Source organism: Vicugna pacos, chromosome 16 (genome assembly GCF_048564905.1).
Source record: "Vicugna pacos chromosome 16, VicPac4, whole genome shotgun sequence".
Lineage (NCBI taxonomy): Eukaryota > Metazoa > Chordata > Mammalia > Artiodactyla > Camelidae > Vicugna > Vicugna pacos.
Window position 1 is genome coordinate 48,873,550 of NC_133002.1, and position 17,193 is coordinate 48,890,742.

A 17,193-nucleotide genomic window follows, 5' to 3' on the forward strand; every position below is an offset into this window, starting at 1 on the left:
TGTACAAAAACCTTTTTTTTCTTATAGGAAAAAACCCCTTAGGGTGAAAAGAACTGTGGGTCTGGAATTGGGAAACCAATTATTTGATTCATGGCTCTGTAGGCATTTTTCTCAATTTGCTGGGTCATCTTACCTCTGAGCCTCAGGCTTTTTGGTGTCTTAGGAGCTGCACAGAGATGAGGGAGTCAAAGGGAGAGATGGTCTTGCCTTTCCCAACATCAACTGGAGAAGTTTTCCTGTAACTGATTAATAATGTGGAATTCCATGTAAGGATTTCTGTGGGGTAAAAAAAAAAAAAAAGGAGATCTGCATTAAAAACAAGCTTGAAAAGCTTTGCACTGGAAGAGAGCTCCAGAAGTTTGGCAAAAGGCACATTCATTTTCCACTTTGAGAGCCCCATAATCAATCCTAAATCTGTTTGCTGATGGGATTCTTGGATAGAGAAAACCTGGGCCTATGAGATCCACTGATAATTCCAAACCCCTGCATTAGCCAACACACATGATAAACTCCTTCAGATTCAACCTCTGCTGAAGCCACCTGCAAGGGGCAGTTTTGATCAATCCCCCAGAGCAGGAGGAGAGTATGGTGTCTCCACTTTGGGACTCCTGCAAGTTGAGTACAGACCACACTCTCTCGTGGGAGATTCCTGAAGGCTGTGGGAGTGGAGTGGGCCGGCCAAGTTTATTCCTGAGTTCCCACTGAACTTTGGGATTCTAGGAGGTTACCGGGTTTTGATGCTAAAGGTGCTCCATTTATAGAGAGCCCGGCGTGTTCTGGGGAGCCTACATTTTCATGAATGCAAATGTAGAGACTGAGGTGGAAGAGAGGACATTTAAATTAGCTTTAATTTTCTTATAGCTTATAAAAGTAATTCAGCTTTTTGTAAAAAAAAAAAAAAAAGAAGTTCAAACAGTACAGAAATAGAATAATGTAGAAAGCCAAGTCCCTTGTAGTATTGTCCTTAAAGATAACCACTGCTGACAGTTACTCCAGAATTTTTTTCCTATGTATATGTCACTATATATAATTTTTATTACCATTGTTTCTCAAGCAGGATCATCCACCATAGGATCATTATCACTTAATAATATACCATGGGCATCTTTTTATGTCAGTTTATGACTTTTCATTACTATTTATCCTAAGAGTTGTAATTCTAGCCAGAAAACATAATGTTACATGGATACACCTGGATTTTCTTAACCAGTTCCCTGTTGGCAGACATTGGGATCATTCCCAATTATCTGCTACTACAAATAAAGCTGCAGGGGACATCTTTGTTATTATGCACCTTTGTTCAAATGTTTCTATAGGCTGAATTTCTTAAACTGAAGCTGCAGGGTCAAAGGAGATGAACATTTAAAATTCTAATTTTAATAGGTTTTGCCAGTTTGTCCTCCAAAATGGTGAGACCAACTTGCCTTCCTACCAAGACAGGCTGGCAGCAAGGGCTGGTGACAGCACTGCTTCCTGCTGTCTATATACCTAAGATATGAGCCGAAGGAGGAAAAGTAGCAGAACTGGACAACTGGATGCCAGGGAGGTCGCCAACAGGGCGCTACTGGGCTGAGCCTCAAACAGAGCTTGGTACAGGCTTGCCTCTTTTCTATACTGAATGAGTCAGATGGGAGGTGGGGCCCATGCTGATAAAATTTTCCAGAGATGCAGCATTTGAATCAAATATTAGTTGGACCATTAGGAAGAAATGGACACGTGTGCATTGTTTAAGGGGTCTTGGGCCCTGGGATGCTAGGTTTTCTGGAGTATTAGTCATCTTGTTGATCCTTGCTGCCTAGAATATATACTTTGAGGGCACCTTGAGAATCATCTAATCCAATACCATTTGTTTCACAGAGAAGCACAAAGGGAGGCCCTGAGAGGTGAAGTGACTTTCCTAAGGTCACCACCAAGGCATTGGTGGGGTCTAGTGCCGGAGGCTCCTGTCTCCTGGCCAGTGATTTCTTCACTATTAACTGTAAAGGCAAACTGACCCTGAGGTGGGGGGTCCAGGGGAGGGATGAGCGTTCCTGTCGTAGGAGGCGATTAGCATGAAGGCAAGGAGGAAGGAACTAACATTTTCTGAGCATCCAGTGCTGATGATTCTTTCACATAGGTTATCTCATTTAATCCTAACAACTCATGAGGGAAGTATTATGCCCGTGTTTGGGAGCATGGGGAGAGGAAGCAGCTTTGGGGGTTTGCCAGTGGTTGGCTGATATGACTGGGTTTGACCTGTTAAATACTAGGGAACAATTACAAGTTCTTGAGTAGGGATGTGACAGAGAATTGAAGAGTCACTGGACTCAGGGAGAGCATCAGAGAGGTGAAGGGACATGCCTGAGGTCACAGAGCAGAAGCAGTGGCTTTAGACCTGAGGTCTCCTGCCAGCCGTCTGCATGCTTCCCCCACCACATCCACTGTTACACTATAATAATCATTGTTTTACTACCCCTACCCTCAGGGTGTTTTCCAGGCACCGGGTGTTCATTTTAGATAACTACAGAAGACAAGACTCTGTCCTTTTTATGCAGTGTTCAGCATGTGGCTACCTAATTAGCCCAGCTGGAGGTGATAACCAGACATGATCTGGCTTTGCTTACAAAGACAGGGTCTACTGGCTGAAGGGTCAGTGAAAGGGCATAGCCAGTGGTCAACACACTTGAACTTTGTCTAAAGGGAGCCACTTGCTCAGGGAGAAATCCTTCTTGTCTTTCAGTCGTGCCCCCACATGCCGTCACATCAGCAAGTCCTTGGAGTGCATCTAGGGTCTGACCACACTGTTGACACCACTGCCGTCCAAATCCACACCCCCGCCATTTGCTGCCTGGATTATGATAATTACTTCCTTAACTGGTCTCTTCTGGTCTTGCTCCCCTACTGTCTGCCCTCCTTTCAGTGACCAGCATGATCTTTTCCTGCTCACCTCTGCTCAGAGTCCTCCAGTGACTTCCCACTGGAGGGAGAACGGGCACAATCCCCCCCATGGCTACAGTTTCCCAGTGTCGTGGTCTCTGACTGCCTTTCCAGCCACCTCTCTTCTCTTCCCTCTCTCTTCCTGCTATTTCTTTAAGAGGCTAAGGTCCACCTAGCTCCTGTGGGTTCTTTCTGGAATACTTGTCCCCTAGACCCTAGATCTTCCCATGACTCACTCCTTCTATCATTTTGAAATGTCTCTCAGAGAGGTCTTTCTTGACCACTTTCTCTAAAAGAGATCCTCCCCTCACTGATTCTATTCCTTTATCCTGCTTTGCTTCCTTGATGCATTTGCCACTGTTTGAAATCGTAATTTTATGTAGTGTATGTTTTGGTTTTCTGTGGAGCATGTTTGATTGAAGCTCGACAGGAGCAGGGGGTTTGTTTAGTTCATCAGCGTGTCTCTGGTGCCTAGCCAAGTGCCGGACACAGGTAGGTACTCAGTGAATATTTGTTGAATGAATGAATGAATGAATGAGTGCTGACACCATTGATACATGTTAGTAGAAAAGTATAAAACGAAAGTAACCACTTTTCTATTACCCATAAGTGGGTTAACCATTGCAAAGTTTTCATTCTAGGCTGGCTTTCTCAATCATCAAAGTATTTCAGGGCGGTGTTCCTGAAAATCATGTCATATATGCTATGGAAATGCAAATCCATTTTGTATTAGCTTCTTAGGGTTGCTGTAACTGGGGTGGCTTAAAACAACAGAAATTTATTCTCTCTGGAGGCTAGAAATCTGAAATCAGGATGTCAGGAGGGCCATGCTCTCTCTCAGACTCCGGACGGACTCTTTCCTTGTGTCTTCCTAGCTTCTGGTGGTAGCTGGTAATTCTTGGCGTCCCTTGTATCCCAGCTGCATCACTCCAGTCTCTGCCTCTGTCTTCACGTGGTGTTTTCCTCTTATAAGGACATCAGTCATGTTGGATTAGGGCCCACCCTAATGACCTCATCTTGATTACATCTACAAAGACCCTATTTCCAAATAAGGTCACAGTCATAGGTATTACGGGTTAGGACTTCTATACATCTTTTTAGGGGGACACAGTTCAACCCATCACACATTTTAATATTGGTAGAGGCAAATTGTACACAAATGCCTTCTGATGTTAAATACCATATTTAATTGGCTCTGATGGACTTTTTTAAAAAAATGGGAAGTGTCTAAACCAGGATACATCCTGTATGATAGTTTGGACTTCCTACTGCTTTGGACAATGCTTACTAGAGCTCTCTGCTCAGAGAACAGAGGTATGTGTTACCTTGAATTCCACCTTCCTGCTGCTACTGAGCTGCTGCTACATATAATGAAGGAACAAAAATAAAATAAACTTTCTTAACAACTTGCTCTAGAGAAACCACTTGTTGCATCCATAGCACAGTTAGCATGTGTTTTCTGCTTGGATGACTCAGCCAGGTGAGTGCAATGGAAGATCAGGCACTGCCTGGCTCACCCAGTGTTTCCATGGACTTATTTGGGAAGTGACCAGTCAAAGGTCAGTGGTGGGGCTGGGGACCCAGACCAGAACTCCTCCCTGGCAGACAGTAAGAGAGATGCCCATAGTGTTTGCAGTACCAGTGGCCCTCCCTTCCCATTGAACACTCTCCCTCTGACTTTGTCCTCTCCTGGAGTCCTCTGGCCTTACTAGGGTGGCGTATTCCTGCGTTCTGACATCCTGTCTCTTTGGACGACATATCCTCAAAATAGCTCTCATTGACGCATTATGACTTCCCCTGGTTCCAACTCCCTTCCTTGTTCCCCTTTTTTCTCCATTTTCCCCACCCTTTGTTTCTCTTCTGGTTCTGTGAATTGGGCTCATGTGCCAAACCACAGCTTTCTACTTCTGACTTTCCAGGCAAACTTCTTGGCTGGTCTTGTCTGTCTTTTCGAATTGGCCTTCTCTTCTTGGCCATCCCTCCTAGACTGGATTTTTGATCACCTGCCGTAAACAGCTTGGGACTCAGGATAAAAATAGCAACAACAAAAATGATAGCAACTGTAGCAGCAGTGGCCTTTATTGAGATCTTTCTGTCTTGCCAGCTGTTTTACTCAGAGTTTGACAGTTTAATTTCATCCTCACAACCACCCTGTGAGGACCAGGGCCAGTCCACCTTGTCTTCTTGCTCTGGCTAAACGGTCGGAAGAAATGGGTGATAGGGGTTGTCAATTCATTTCAATGACAAAGTTGTGATGAATATCCCCACTGCTCCAGCAGGGCTGAGACTGGGCCTCTGAGGCTGAGCAGGAACACGGGCCTTATGAATGACTGGAAACAGAGGCCTAAACGCCTTCCACATGTTTGGGGGAGGGGTGGCCTCGGAGCAGCCGTTCCTTGAATCAGCATGGCCCAGGCTGGGAGACTTCTGATGAGTCAGTCACTGTCAGCCACTGCATTCCCGGGAACCTGTCCTTTGTGGCAGGTCTCAGTGGGAGAGGAGGGGGATTCCAGGGGGATCGTTGGTTCTCACGAAATCAACCTGTGATTCATTAAAGAAAGGAGGTAAGGAACCAGGTAACCATGACTCCCCAGGCAAGACTTCCTAAAGAACAAGTCCCAGCAGCTCAGCTCATCCTCTGGGGTCAGGGACCGCCCGTTCACTGGGAGGGGACCTGCTTTTATTTATTTCACATCTGGCAAGGCTTTCTTTTGTGGCTTCAAGTCAAGGACTCATGAAGAAATGCTAATTTGAGAATGAATGGTTGGATAAATGGGTAGATTGGGAAACGTTTTCAAAAAATAATTTGACAGCGCCCACACCTCCCACGGTCTTCTCTCTTCTGACTCTTCCTGTGATCTCATCGCTCTCCCCTCTCTCCCTAGTGAACATCCACGGCACTTATGTCCAGAATGACTCTCCTGGACACCGATTCCCATGGGAACTTCAAAATGGGAGGCAGATACCTAAAATAGTTCAGGCTCTGCTTCTCTCAGAGGTCTCCCGATGAAGCAGGAAAGGGGGGCTATGTTCACATCTGGCTGGGAAAAGAGCGCCATGAGCCAGGAGCTGGCCAGGCAGCCCTTGTGGAGAGAGGCCTTCTGGTTGTGGACCTTCAGGCACTCTGAATCCGGCAGCTCTGGGAAGACTGAGCTTGCATTTTAGACAGTGCACAACTGCAGGCTGCATCCAGATTCCCAACTTCACATCGCCTGCCAAGGTCGGAGTCAGTCAGAGGCTGGAACCAGGGGTGCTCGTGGGCTCGCAGTGGCAGCTCCCCTGTAGAGTTTTAGGGTTGAGAAAGGCCTTTGAAGTTAGACAGATTCAAGGCTCTGAAGAAATGTGGGGCTTCCATGAGGTTCTTCAAGGATTCCACATAAAACCCAGTATTTCCGGGAGAGCAGTGAACATTTAAATTGTCCAAGGCACTATTCCAATCCATTTGCATGTTTTATACTGGAATTCTATGCATATGCATGTAGGAAATGAGCTCAGTAGCTTAAAAAACAAAACAAAACCGTTCTAATCCAGTACCTCTCAACTTGCTCCAATATGTATTGAGCATCTCCTTTGAGCAAGGCCTGGGGCTGGGCTGGGCTGTGCAAGGAAGGCCTCAAGGGGCTTAAAATTCTATTGAGTGACAGTGCTAAGGCAGATACATAAATAATTATAATACGTTGGGAATATTGGAGTTGAAGAAACTGAGGCTGAGTGGAGTTAAATGACTCATCCAAGGCCATGTTGTTAGTGGGTAACTCAATTAGGACCATAGCCTACTGGTTGTGTGTGTATCCTTTCTGTTGGGTCCCCCTGTCCTCTAGTGAGGCCCTGAGATGAATACTGTTCAAGTATAATTTTCAGAGAGTTAAAAGTATTATTCCTATACAACTATAAAATGAACATGTGTCGAAAATTTCATTCAACTTAATGAGGGGACCAGCAAAATGTTAAGACTAATTCAGAAGAGAATTCAAGAAAGCAAGATTTATAGTTGGTCAGTCACCGGAAAGCTGAAATCAGTTATCTAATAGATTCAAAACTGGATAATGTGCTACAAGGCAGCAGACCCTAACCTTTGGTGGTTACCTTTTCTACCAGACAGAAGTCACTTGTGTTGCTGTTGCAGTAGAATATACGCATCGCTGTCACCAAGAATCATTCCCATTGCCGTTGGTTTTCTACAGGCCCACTTCTACTCTTACAGATTTGTGAGATATACTACAGTAGAAGTCAAACAAAGGTGCACACCCCTGGAAAATCAGATAATCCCTAAACATGGTGGGTCTACTAGTCTACCCCCTGCATTCCATGGAAAGGACTCTCAGTACTCCCTTTGCTTATTTCCACATTTTGGGTAATTTTTCTTAACCATGTTTTGTGTGTGTGTGTGTACACATGCACATTTTCTAGGTATGTTCCTTTTCCCAGTGTTGAAAGGGACTTCAGTCACACTATAATAAAATGGACTGAGACATTCAGCTCTGTTAGAAGTTTCAGGGACACTGGGAAAACATCCTAATGTGAGGATGATTTTCCCCCAAATAGATTTGCTGGTCTTACCAGCTGGGTGCAAGGGACCACTTTAGAAACTTGGATAAAGGAATTGTCAGGATAATTGGGTCACAGTAAGAATGGGTCTTCCTCAATCTGCAACTTGTACAGTTGTCTCTTGGTATCTGCAGAGGGTTGATTCCAGGCTTCCCCACCACCCAAATCCGAGGATGCTCAAGTCCCTCATAAAAATAGTATTTGCCTATAACCTACACACATCCTCCTGTATTCTGTAAATCATCTCTAGATTACTTACAATACAATGTGAATTGTATGTAAATAGTTGCAAATCCAATGTAAATGATATGTAAATAGTTCAGTAGTGTGGCAAATTCAAGTTTTGCTTCTTGGAACTTTCTGAAATTTTTTTTTTCTGAATATTTTCAACCTGTGGTTGTTTGAATCTGCATCTGCAGATGCAGAAACCACGGGTATGGAGGGCCTACTGTACGGAAAAGGCCTTCCTGGAGGCACTGCAGGAAGAGGTTTACCTGGCTGAGGCCCGGAAGGCTAAGCTAGGGGAAGTGGGGAGGATGGGGGCTTCTGTCCAGGCAACTGCTTGGAGTTGCTTCCTGGCTGGGCTTCTCAGGGCTTTTTTGCTCCTTTGCTCCCCCCTCCAGCTTTTTCTCTGCCATTTGACAGTCTGAAGACTGTTTACATTTGAGTGGCATGTTGTAGTGTACCCTGTGCATCTCCTTTACCTCACTGAATTCTTTGCACAGATCCTGTGAAATAGATATTATCATTTCATAGAGATAAACTTGATTGACCAAGGACAAGACACAGCTAATAAAAAGAGCATTCAGAATTCAAACACTGGCCTTCCAACTCCAAAATTCCGTGTTCTTCCAGCTTATAACAGTCGACTTTCAGTAATATTTCTGCACTTCTCCCTGAAGCATTCTACACATGGATCCCACGATCTATGTATTGGGAAGCTTGAGGTTTCAGAGGATTTGCTTTTCCCTGGCAGGCCAGTGGGACACTGTCATGGCAGTCACCCCCCAACCCCATATTTAGGCTGTGTGTTAGTGGTGCATTGGGGCCCTGAATTCCCTGTAGGGTGGCTGTGAATAAATCACTAGAATAATTGGAGAGAGGGCATATTGCCATGGCTCTGGGCCTCAGATTTTCATTTGCACAATGTAGGTGTCAAATCAGCTGTTAATTAAAGCCTTTCCATCAGTTAAAATCTGACACTTGGGTGCGTAGCTCCGCTTTGCTCCATCACTTGCCATCACTCTCACCTCATTAATTAAGGGCGGTGATGAGTTTTTCCTGACCTCCCTCTTTCTCCTTCTTCCTTACCAAACAGCCTGTGTTTGGTAAATGTCTATGGGATGGTGTTTGTGTGCATCTGAGAGATGTAAACCTGGACATTGGGGGAAGTTGGGGAAGGATGGGGCAGGCCAGCTACTTGCTCAAGCCAAATCAGATGCTAATGCCTCTGTCTCTCTGTTTCAGGGCCCAACATCTGTGCCACACGAGGTGTGAGCTCCTGCCAGCAATGTCTGGCTGTGAGTCCCATGTGTGCCTGGTGCTCAGATGAGGTAAGGAGCAGACATCTGACTTTGTTTCTTCTCCAAACTTAGCTGCTTCTGTGTAGAAATGGACCCATGGGGATATCTCCTCCCTCCTAAGTACAAGCCCCTTGTGCCTTCTGAGCAAAGCTAGGGAGAAGCCTTCCCACTGATGGATGTCAAAGGGAGCTGTCATGGGTTGTTGCTGGGAATGCCACCCAGAGTGTACCATGTGGCCCTGGACCCAGGCAGTTTGGTTGGGCCTCCTGGCTTCCCTGTAATCATTGCCACCCTTTACCACCCCTTGCTTGCTTTTTGTTGGGGTGGAACCCACCCTGGGCAGTGAGACCTTCGGTCTCAAAAAGGGAGGCAGGAGAGGGTTATAGGTAGAGGGGATGCTGGCTTATGAGCATTCCAGACTTTTTTTAAAGGCAAACAGAAGAGGGATCTTGCACATGTGTAGGGGAATGTTTAGCCAGAGGATCTTTTCTCTTCCCTTTTCTTGTCTGATGATTGGGCCCCCATGGCTTTACCTTTCCCTCTCTCTCTCCTCTTTCCCTCCTTCCTCCCCTCTCCTGGGAAGGTGTCAATGAGGGAAGGAGCTGGGCCAGTTTGGTGAGGCTGTGAGGGTGACAGGAAAGGGTTCGCTGTGTCTAGGAAGAGGATTTGTTGTGTCTGGGGCCCTAGGGAATGAGTGTGTCTGAGGGAACAGCTCTGTTTGTGGCTGGGACGGGAATTTGGAGCTGGCGGGAGCTGGGGGCTTGGGGGTGAGTGTGGCTGGAGAGGTTCCAGTGATTACAGAGTCTGAGGCTGAGTCACTGACCTGGCCCCTGGCAGGTGGTTATCCAAACTCCTGGCCTGGCTGGGTGTCAGCCACCCTGGGCACCTTCTCTCTCACGATAGCATGTCCCTGCCCTCTGCAGTTCTGTGACGGTTCTAACCCAGGCCTTGTTCTCTCTGTCTGCTTCTCTTCCCAATCTGCTAAGTTTCCTAAAAAGGCAACCTCCCCAGCAGGCTGGTGGGGGGGTGGGGGGTGGGAGCTGGGAGGCTGTGTTTATCTCTCAACCGGAGGACCAGCCGGAACAGCAGAGGCCAGCCCAGCACACTGCTTTGGCCTCTGTGCAGTTCAGCACGAGAACTGCTTCCAGAGGCAGCTGCCCAACATCTGGGCCACACTGACTTCATTTAGCAAATGAAACACTCCCTGGGGCTGGGGTTGGGGTGGGGGGGTTGGGTGAGTCCTTCCCCTCCACCCCCGCAGGTTCTCCACCCCTCTGGGCTGAGCTGGCTGCTTAAGTGTGATGTGGCCTCCTCCCTTCTCATTTGCCATATCTTCCTTCCCTTGGTTACCATCATGATATTATTAAGCTTCTTTTACAAGGGAGTTGGAATTCTGCAGCCGAATCCTCGAAGAAGGGAAAGCTGGATGGGGAGGGTGCCTCATTGGAGTGGATGGTGTGTAGCTGCCTGGAGCAGAGGGGTAGCCAGGGGAGAAGCCTGAGTGTCACTCAACGGACGTTCCCCCTTCTTCCTTTCCTCCTTTTCAACCCAAAGCAAGAGAAATGGAGACAACTATGGTTCAGAGGAGCCTGGGGAAAAAGAAAACAGGTTCTTGTGGTGTCTGTCACCTCTCTTGATCTGAACAGGGACAAGTCATGTAACTGAGGTATGCTGAGGCCTGACCAGACAAAGCCCTTAGGTCATGTGATCAGATTTTGGAGATGCAAATATGGAATATTTATTGATAGCCATGGTGAATTTTGCCCTGTAGAGGAGACCGAGGTTGGGGGAGGAGAAAGGGGGAAGGTACAGGGTAGGATGGAAGCATAAGGTAGGACTAGCCTAGGAATAGGGAGTGGAGTCAAAGAGCAAATGGCTGCATCTAGGACCAGAGAAAACTAATGAGGGGAGGTGGATGGTCCCATAAGGTATTTTCTGGGAAGATGGAATTTAAACAGGAAAGTATTTGTTTGTGTGTTTGTTTTTGTTTTTTGAATGACAAAGTCGGATTTATTGCTCGGGGTTAAATCAGTGGAGACAGAATCTGGGGCGGGAAAGGGGGACACAGGAAGTTGGTGAAGCATCCTCCTGGCTTTCACTGAGTTCTTGGCTCCCTGGGAAAGTGGGAGAGGCCAAGGGTTTAGTGAATGACTACAACTATCTCTGAACTAGGAGGCCAGGGGAGGAGGAGAAATGGCAGAGGAGACCAGTGTGAGGCAACATTCGTCAGGGAGGAATGGGAGGTGGGAATCCTGGGCTGTAACCTGAACGTGACTGCTGTTTTTTTCCTGAGGGCTTCCCTTGCGCTGACCAAGTTTAACTGCTGAAAGTATCTTGGCCGTTGACTTAAAAAACCCAAAATGAACCATCTGGGACATTTTGTATGTGATTTGTTGAATAACCGACCCCGGAGAGCCCTCTGCTTCTGCCTCTCCTACCTTGGCTGTTACAGGCAGGATTGGCAGTGCCTGGAAAAACAACTGGTTGGGCTCGGCATTCCCTGGTCCTAGAGGACAGCGGCTCTGGGTGTGTAAAGCCAGCCCTTGGCTGGGTAGTAGGAAAACATAGCCAATGTGGATGAGTGCAGAGTTTTGGGCTCATCTGCATAGGGTGTGTTCTCATAGTGCTGGATACTGATATGAGTTGCAATGGGGTACTGTCTCTGTACTGTGAATCTAGCAGAGAGGCTGGTCTCACACAGGGATTCAACTTGTGGTCTTGGCCTCAGTGACATCATGTTGGAATCTTCTAAACTTGCCTGCTGGTAAGAGTCACCTAGGGTGCTTGTTTAAATATAAAGGCTCCCAGGATGAACCCTGAACCTATTGCATCAGAATGGCTTTTATGATACTGAGTTTGGCAAATACTGCTAATCAAATGGGCTGATCATTGGGGTCATGGTGAGTAGAGGTGGAATTTAGGTTGCCAGATAAAATACAGGGCAACCCAGTTAAATTGAAATTAAACAACACGTACTCTTCAGTGTAAGTATGTCCCAGATATTTACCAAATTTGGCAACCATAAGGTGGAGGGAAATACTAGGAATTCTGCCATAGTCCTGAGTGCTTATCAGGAGGTGGACTCGCTCACACTCAACCTGACATCTGTGGACAAAAGGAGAAGAATGGGTTTGGGTCTAGCAAAGAAGACGACTCCAATAGGACTTGCTTCTTATTTTCTCTCTGCATCTCTACGTGGGGTAAAGGCTTAGCCCACTATTCCTTTTTAGTCACTAACATAGTTTTGTTCTTACTTCTTTGCTATTTTTACTTTCTTCCTATTTAAAAAAAAATCTGGATAGATAAACAAGTTTATACTGTATAGCACAGGGAAATAAAGTCAAAGTCTTGTAGTAGCTCGCGATGAAAAAGAATATGAAAATGAATATATGTATATTCATGAATGACTGAAAAATGGTGCTGTATACCAGAAATTGACACAACACTGCAAACTGACTATAACTCTATTTTAAAAAAAAAAAATCTGGAGGATGAATGCTCATCTGGAGAGTTTTACTCCAACTGGTTATTGTAAAACAAAAAGGTGTAATATTCAAAGTGCTCCTCCTTCTGTAAACAGTGGGGTGTAAATATCAATAACCATATACTAAAATACTTTCCTTCTCCTCTCCTTCCTTCTGACCCCTTCACGTTTCTTTCTCTGTATGTTCAAGCTATTTCTTGTCCTCACCAGATATCAGTCAAGAGAACAATACTGGGGGAAAGTGTAGTGGTAGAGCGCATGCTTAACATGCATGAGGTCCTGAGTTCAATCCCCCGTACCTCCATTAAAATATATAAATAAGTAATTATCTTCCCCTCCCCAAAACAGGAAAAACAAACAAACAAACAAACAAACCCCAAAACAACAACAACAGAAAGAGAAAAATGTTAATTTATTTGGACTGGAGGTGTTTGCCAGCTGTCTGAGGGAAAAAGTGTCAGTGCATATATTCTTTCTTGCCCACCAAGGAAAGTGTCTGCAGTAATAGAAGTAGTTATAATGGTAACAATAGAAAAGAGTCACCTATTTGAATTTGTTTGTTTATATCAGACCAGAAGGATTTGGTTATACTTGACTTATGTTGAAATTTTTATGTCTTGAAAGCATTTCCTGTTCACAGTTTTATTTTATCCCCTGACTGGCCCTGTGAGCAAGGTGGAATAATGACAGTTATTCATGCTGTACTTTCCCAGCTTCCAAAATGGGATTAATGGAGAGTGGGGCTAATAGCGTGTGTCACTCTCCCAGGAGAGCGAGGCAGTTCAGCTCACACAGCACGTGGCCTGGAACCTCCCACCTCGGTGCTCGGGCCCTTCCCCTGGGTCTGGTTATTTTTGCCCTTTTTGTGAAACATCTGGTTTCACTGGGAACCGAAACTTGAACACTCCTCCCCCCTCCTTCCAGTTTTCTCTCGGAGTAACCTGGACACACTCCTTCTACTTTCTCAGCCTGGGTTATTAAGAAAGGGAATGTTGCCCAAGTGTGTTGAGGTCACTGCCTTGGTGTCCTTCTGGGACAAGAGGCTCTCAGGGGGAGTGTGGCTGAGAAGCAGGCCTTTTGTGTTCCTGACCCCTGATGTCAGCAACCACAAAGGGGGGAAGGAGGCAGTTTTTGTTTCGTAGTGTTTATATTTCTAAGGAAATTCATAACAAACCATAAGGACCGTCAGCAAGGCTTAGCGCTTCAAACCTTCTTGTAATAAACACTGCCACGTTAGGAAGTGGGGGTCAGGAAACCCCCTCCAAAACATTCTCTCCCTTCGCTGGTGCGACCTGAAGATGCAGGATGGCCTTGCTGTGCTCATTGTTTCCTGGTAACCGCCTTCCCTCTCTCCTTCAGCATCTGTCTTAGTCCTGGAAAGGATCAGCAACTCGGGGCATACTGGTCTATCCAATCATTGCCTTTTTTGGAAGGTTTTCTCCCTGGGTCTTTGTGGGCAGCTGGAAGCAGAGATACGGTAGGGAGTTTTCTGAGCAAGAAAGAGACTGCTTCCTAGGGGAGAAGGGTTGGGAGAGGTGGGCGGGAGCAGCAGGAATTAGGGCCCAAAAGCACTAAGTGCTCATGAGCCCTCCCCGCTGTCATTCCATCCTGGCCACAGCCAGGCGAGGGGAGGTGATGTTCATCTCTCTGAGACTAGGAGGAGCTGTGATGTCCTGCTGGAATCTTTTGAACCAGGAAGGTTAAGTCTCGTTCACTGTTTCCCGTTGCTGATGCTCTTGCTCTGCCTCATCCCCAGGAAGCTGAGAAAGAAGAAAGGGAGCTGCTGGCTTCCAGGAGCTCTTTCCATGTTTTGCCTGGGCCAGCAGGGTCTTCGTACCATTTGCCTTGAGTCCATTCAGGCTGCTATAACAAAAATACCATAGACTGGGTGGCTTAACAACAAACATTTATTTCTTATGGTTCTGGAGGCTAGCAAGTTCAAGATCAAGGTACCAGCAAATTCAGTGTCATAGGTGGCCATCTTCTCAGTGTGTCCTCACGTGGCAGAAGGGGCCAGGGAGCTCTCTGGGACCTCTTTTATAAGCACAATCCCATTCATGAGGGCTCCATCCCATGACCTAATCGCCTCCTAAGACCCCACTTCCTAATACCATCACCTTGGTGGTTAGGGTTTAGTGTATGAGTTCTGGGGGGAAACAGACATTCAGTCTGCAGCACTGTTATGTTTTTCACGTTCCCGTCCACGTGGGGAACCCCTTCTGCCTGTCAGAGAAGGGCTGGGTGGGAGAAGAAGGGACTTCAAACATCGGGAGGGGTTTTAGGCTACAGAATCGTGATTTTTTGAGTTTGGATGGCTCCTTATGGCCCAGTTTCTCTCCTGGAAATGTGGCTTCTAGTCACCTGAGCAGCTGAGGGGGTGGCATGTTATCTCTCCTCCCCACACCTCTCATTTCCCCGTCTTGCATCCTGTTCCCTACCTGGGCCATTCTCGGCTGTGGCCCCTCCTGGGGCTGTCTCTTCCACACTCCTGCTTCTCTGCCCTGATTCGCCCTGCGCAGAATGTAATACAGCAGGTCGTTCTATGAGGATAATTACAGTCAGACAATCTAGTCAGCATCTCACTTCTGCTACTTCCTAGCTCTGTAACTTTGGGCAAGTTACTTAACTTCTCCAAACCTTAGATTTCTTACTTATAAGATTGAGCTCCCCATTTGTGAAACCTCCAAGCCTCAGGTTCATTGCTTGTAAGGTAATAATAGTTCCAGCATTACAGAACTGTAATCAGGCAGATTGCAGTGATCCATGTCAAATGCTTATTATGGTACCTGAAGTGCAGCAAGTACTCAATAAATGTTAACGCTAGTTGTTCTGGGATACTGGTGTGGGTTACTCAGCTGACTTCTGGAAGTGGTTGTGAGAGGAGGTTGGTAGGAATGCGGGAGGTTGCGGGGTTGAAGGCTTAGATGTTGTGAAATGGGTCCAAGGAGGGATTTTCCAGCTTTCTAGGCAGTCCCCAACCTGGCAGGAAGCCCTCATGGACTTGGATCCACATGGTGCTGGCCAAGTTTGCTGAATGTCAGAGCAGGAAGGGACTGAGAACACCATGTCATCTAAGGCCTTTACTGAACAGGTGAGGAAACTGAGGCTCAATGGAGTGAAATGACTTATCTGAGGTCACACGGCTGGTTAGTGGCAGACCTCGGATGGAACCTGTTTTCTGATTTCCAGTGTTCTTCCCAGTGCACTGTGTTCCCCATTCAATACACTGGTGCAAACATGCACAGAGCTCCAAAGGTCTGTGGGATGTGTGCTAGGGTTTTTGGAGAGGTGCTCAATCTGCCCTTTGTCCAGGGTTGAGGAGAAAGCTGGAAGTGATGGGCTAGGCTCTGGTCAGTGGCTTGGCATCATGGGATTTGCCCAAGCTTGTGAGGTTTATTGGTAATTAATTTATCTAAGAACTGTTCATAGACATCTCACAATAATTACTAACATTTATTGAGCACTTACCCTATGACAGGCACCATGCTATGTGCTTTACACTCACTGTCTTACATTGTCCTGCAGAACACCCCTCTGAACGTGGGGCTATTGTTATTTTCATGTTATAGGTGCGGAAAGGAGGCCTGAAGAGTTAGGTGACTCGCCCTAGGAACCAGCTGTTTAGGAGGCAATGCTGAGATGTCATCTCAGCCAGTCTGTGCCTCCCCACATCCATCCCCCATTGTTACCTTTGTGGAAAGTCTCCAGGTTGGGTGCTGGGACTAGAGAGGGAACGAGACATACATAGTCCCTCATGGATCTCACACCCTAGCCAGTGTCTTAGTACAGTGGCTGTTTGGAAAGTCACTGTTTTGGAAAGAAATTTGTTGCAGAAATGAATACATTGTATATCAATATTTATTATATGAATTGTATGCCACGCCCCAATATATAAATGTTTCACAAAACAGTATTTACTTTTACTACTTGTATACTTTGATACTTTCTATTCTATTCTGTTGCATTTTATTTATTAAATTGATGGTTGAGACCTACTACATCAATTTTTGGAACCCACAAGTGGGTTGTGTCTCACAGTTTGAAAAACACTAGTCCTGCAGGCGTCATACTGTACTGGCCCTCTTCCTTCCTACCCATCACCCAACTTTCTGATGCTTCACTTTCCCCATTCTGTACAACAGGCATGGGGACTATCTTGGGAAGGTCCTCAGGAGATCATTTACATCGGTTTAGTCCCAGAGTGCTGCGTAAGCTCTGGCTGTTGGAAGGAGGAAGAGCCTGCAGGAAGCGGAGAGCTATGATAGCTCTGATCACAGGGTCCCCCCTTGGGTTCCTGTCTTGCAGGCTCTGCTTCCGGGCTCACCCCGCTGTAACCTGAAGGAGAATCTGCTGAAGGATAACTGTGCCCTGGAGTCCATTGAGTTCCCTGTCAGTGAGGCCACAATCCTGGAGGCCAGGCCCCTCAGTGACAAGGGCTCTGGAGACAGCTCCCAGATTACTCAAGTCAGCCCCCAGAGGATTGCACTCCGGCTACGGCCAGGTAGGGAGCTCTCGGAAGTAGCTCACAATGGAAGTGGAGTGGGAAGAGAAGGATGTAAGGGGAAGTGTGGGCAGGAGAATGGAAGAAAATGGAAGGTTTGAGGACTTGAAGGCAGAAGATCTGAATTTGAATCTTGACTCTTCCATTGATTAGCTATTTGACCCTTCTAACATAGTAGGTACTCAAAAAAATCTTTGTTTTGTCTTCCCCCCAATGCCCAT

At 46.4% G+C, this 17,193-nt stretch overlaps 1 protein-coding gene across 1 annotated transcript in view; it reads left to right on the forward strand.

Annotated features, from left to right (window-relative positions):
- The window catches only part of ITGB3 (integrin subunit beta 3), a 48,053-nt gene that overhangs the window by 5,278 nt on the left and 25,582 nt on the right, over positions 1-17,193 (forward strand). The window contains exons 2-3 of the mRNA XM_072939359.1: positions 8,932-9,017; positions 16,777-16,972. Coding sequence (XP_072795460.1) covers positions 8,932-9,017; positions 16,777-16,972 — 282 coding nt within the window. The remainder of the gene's footprint in view (positions 1-8,931; positions 9,018-16,776; positions 16,973-17,193) is intronic.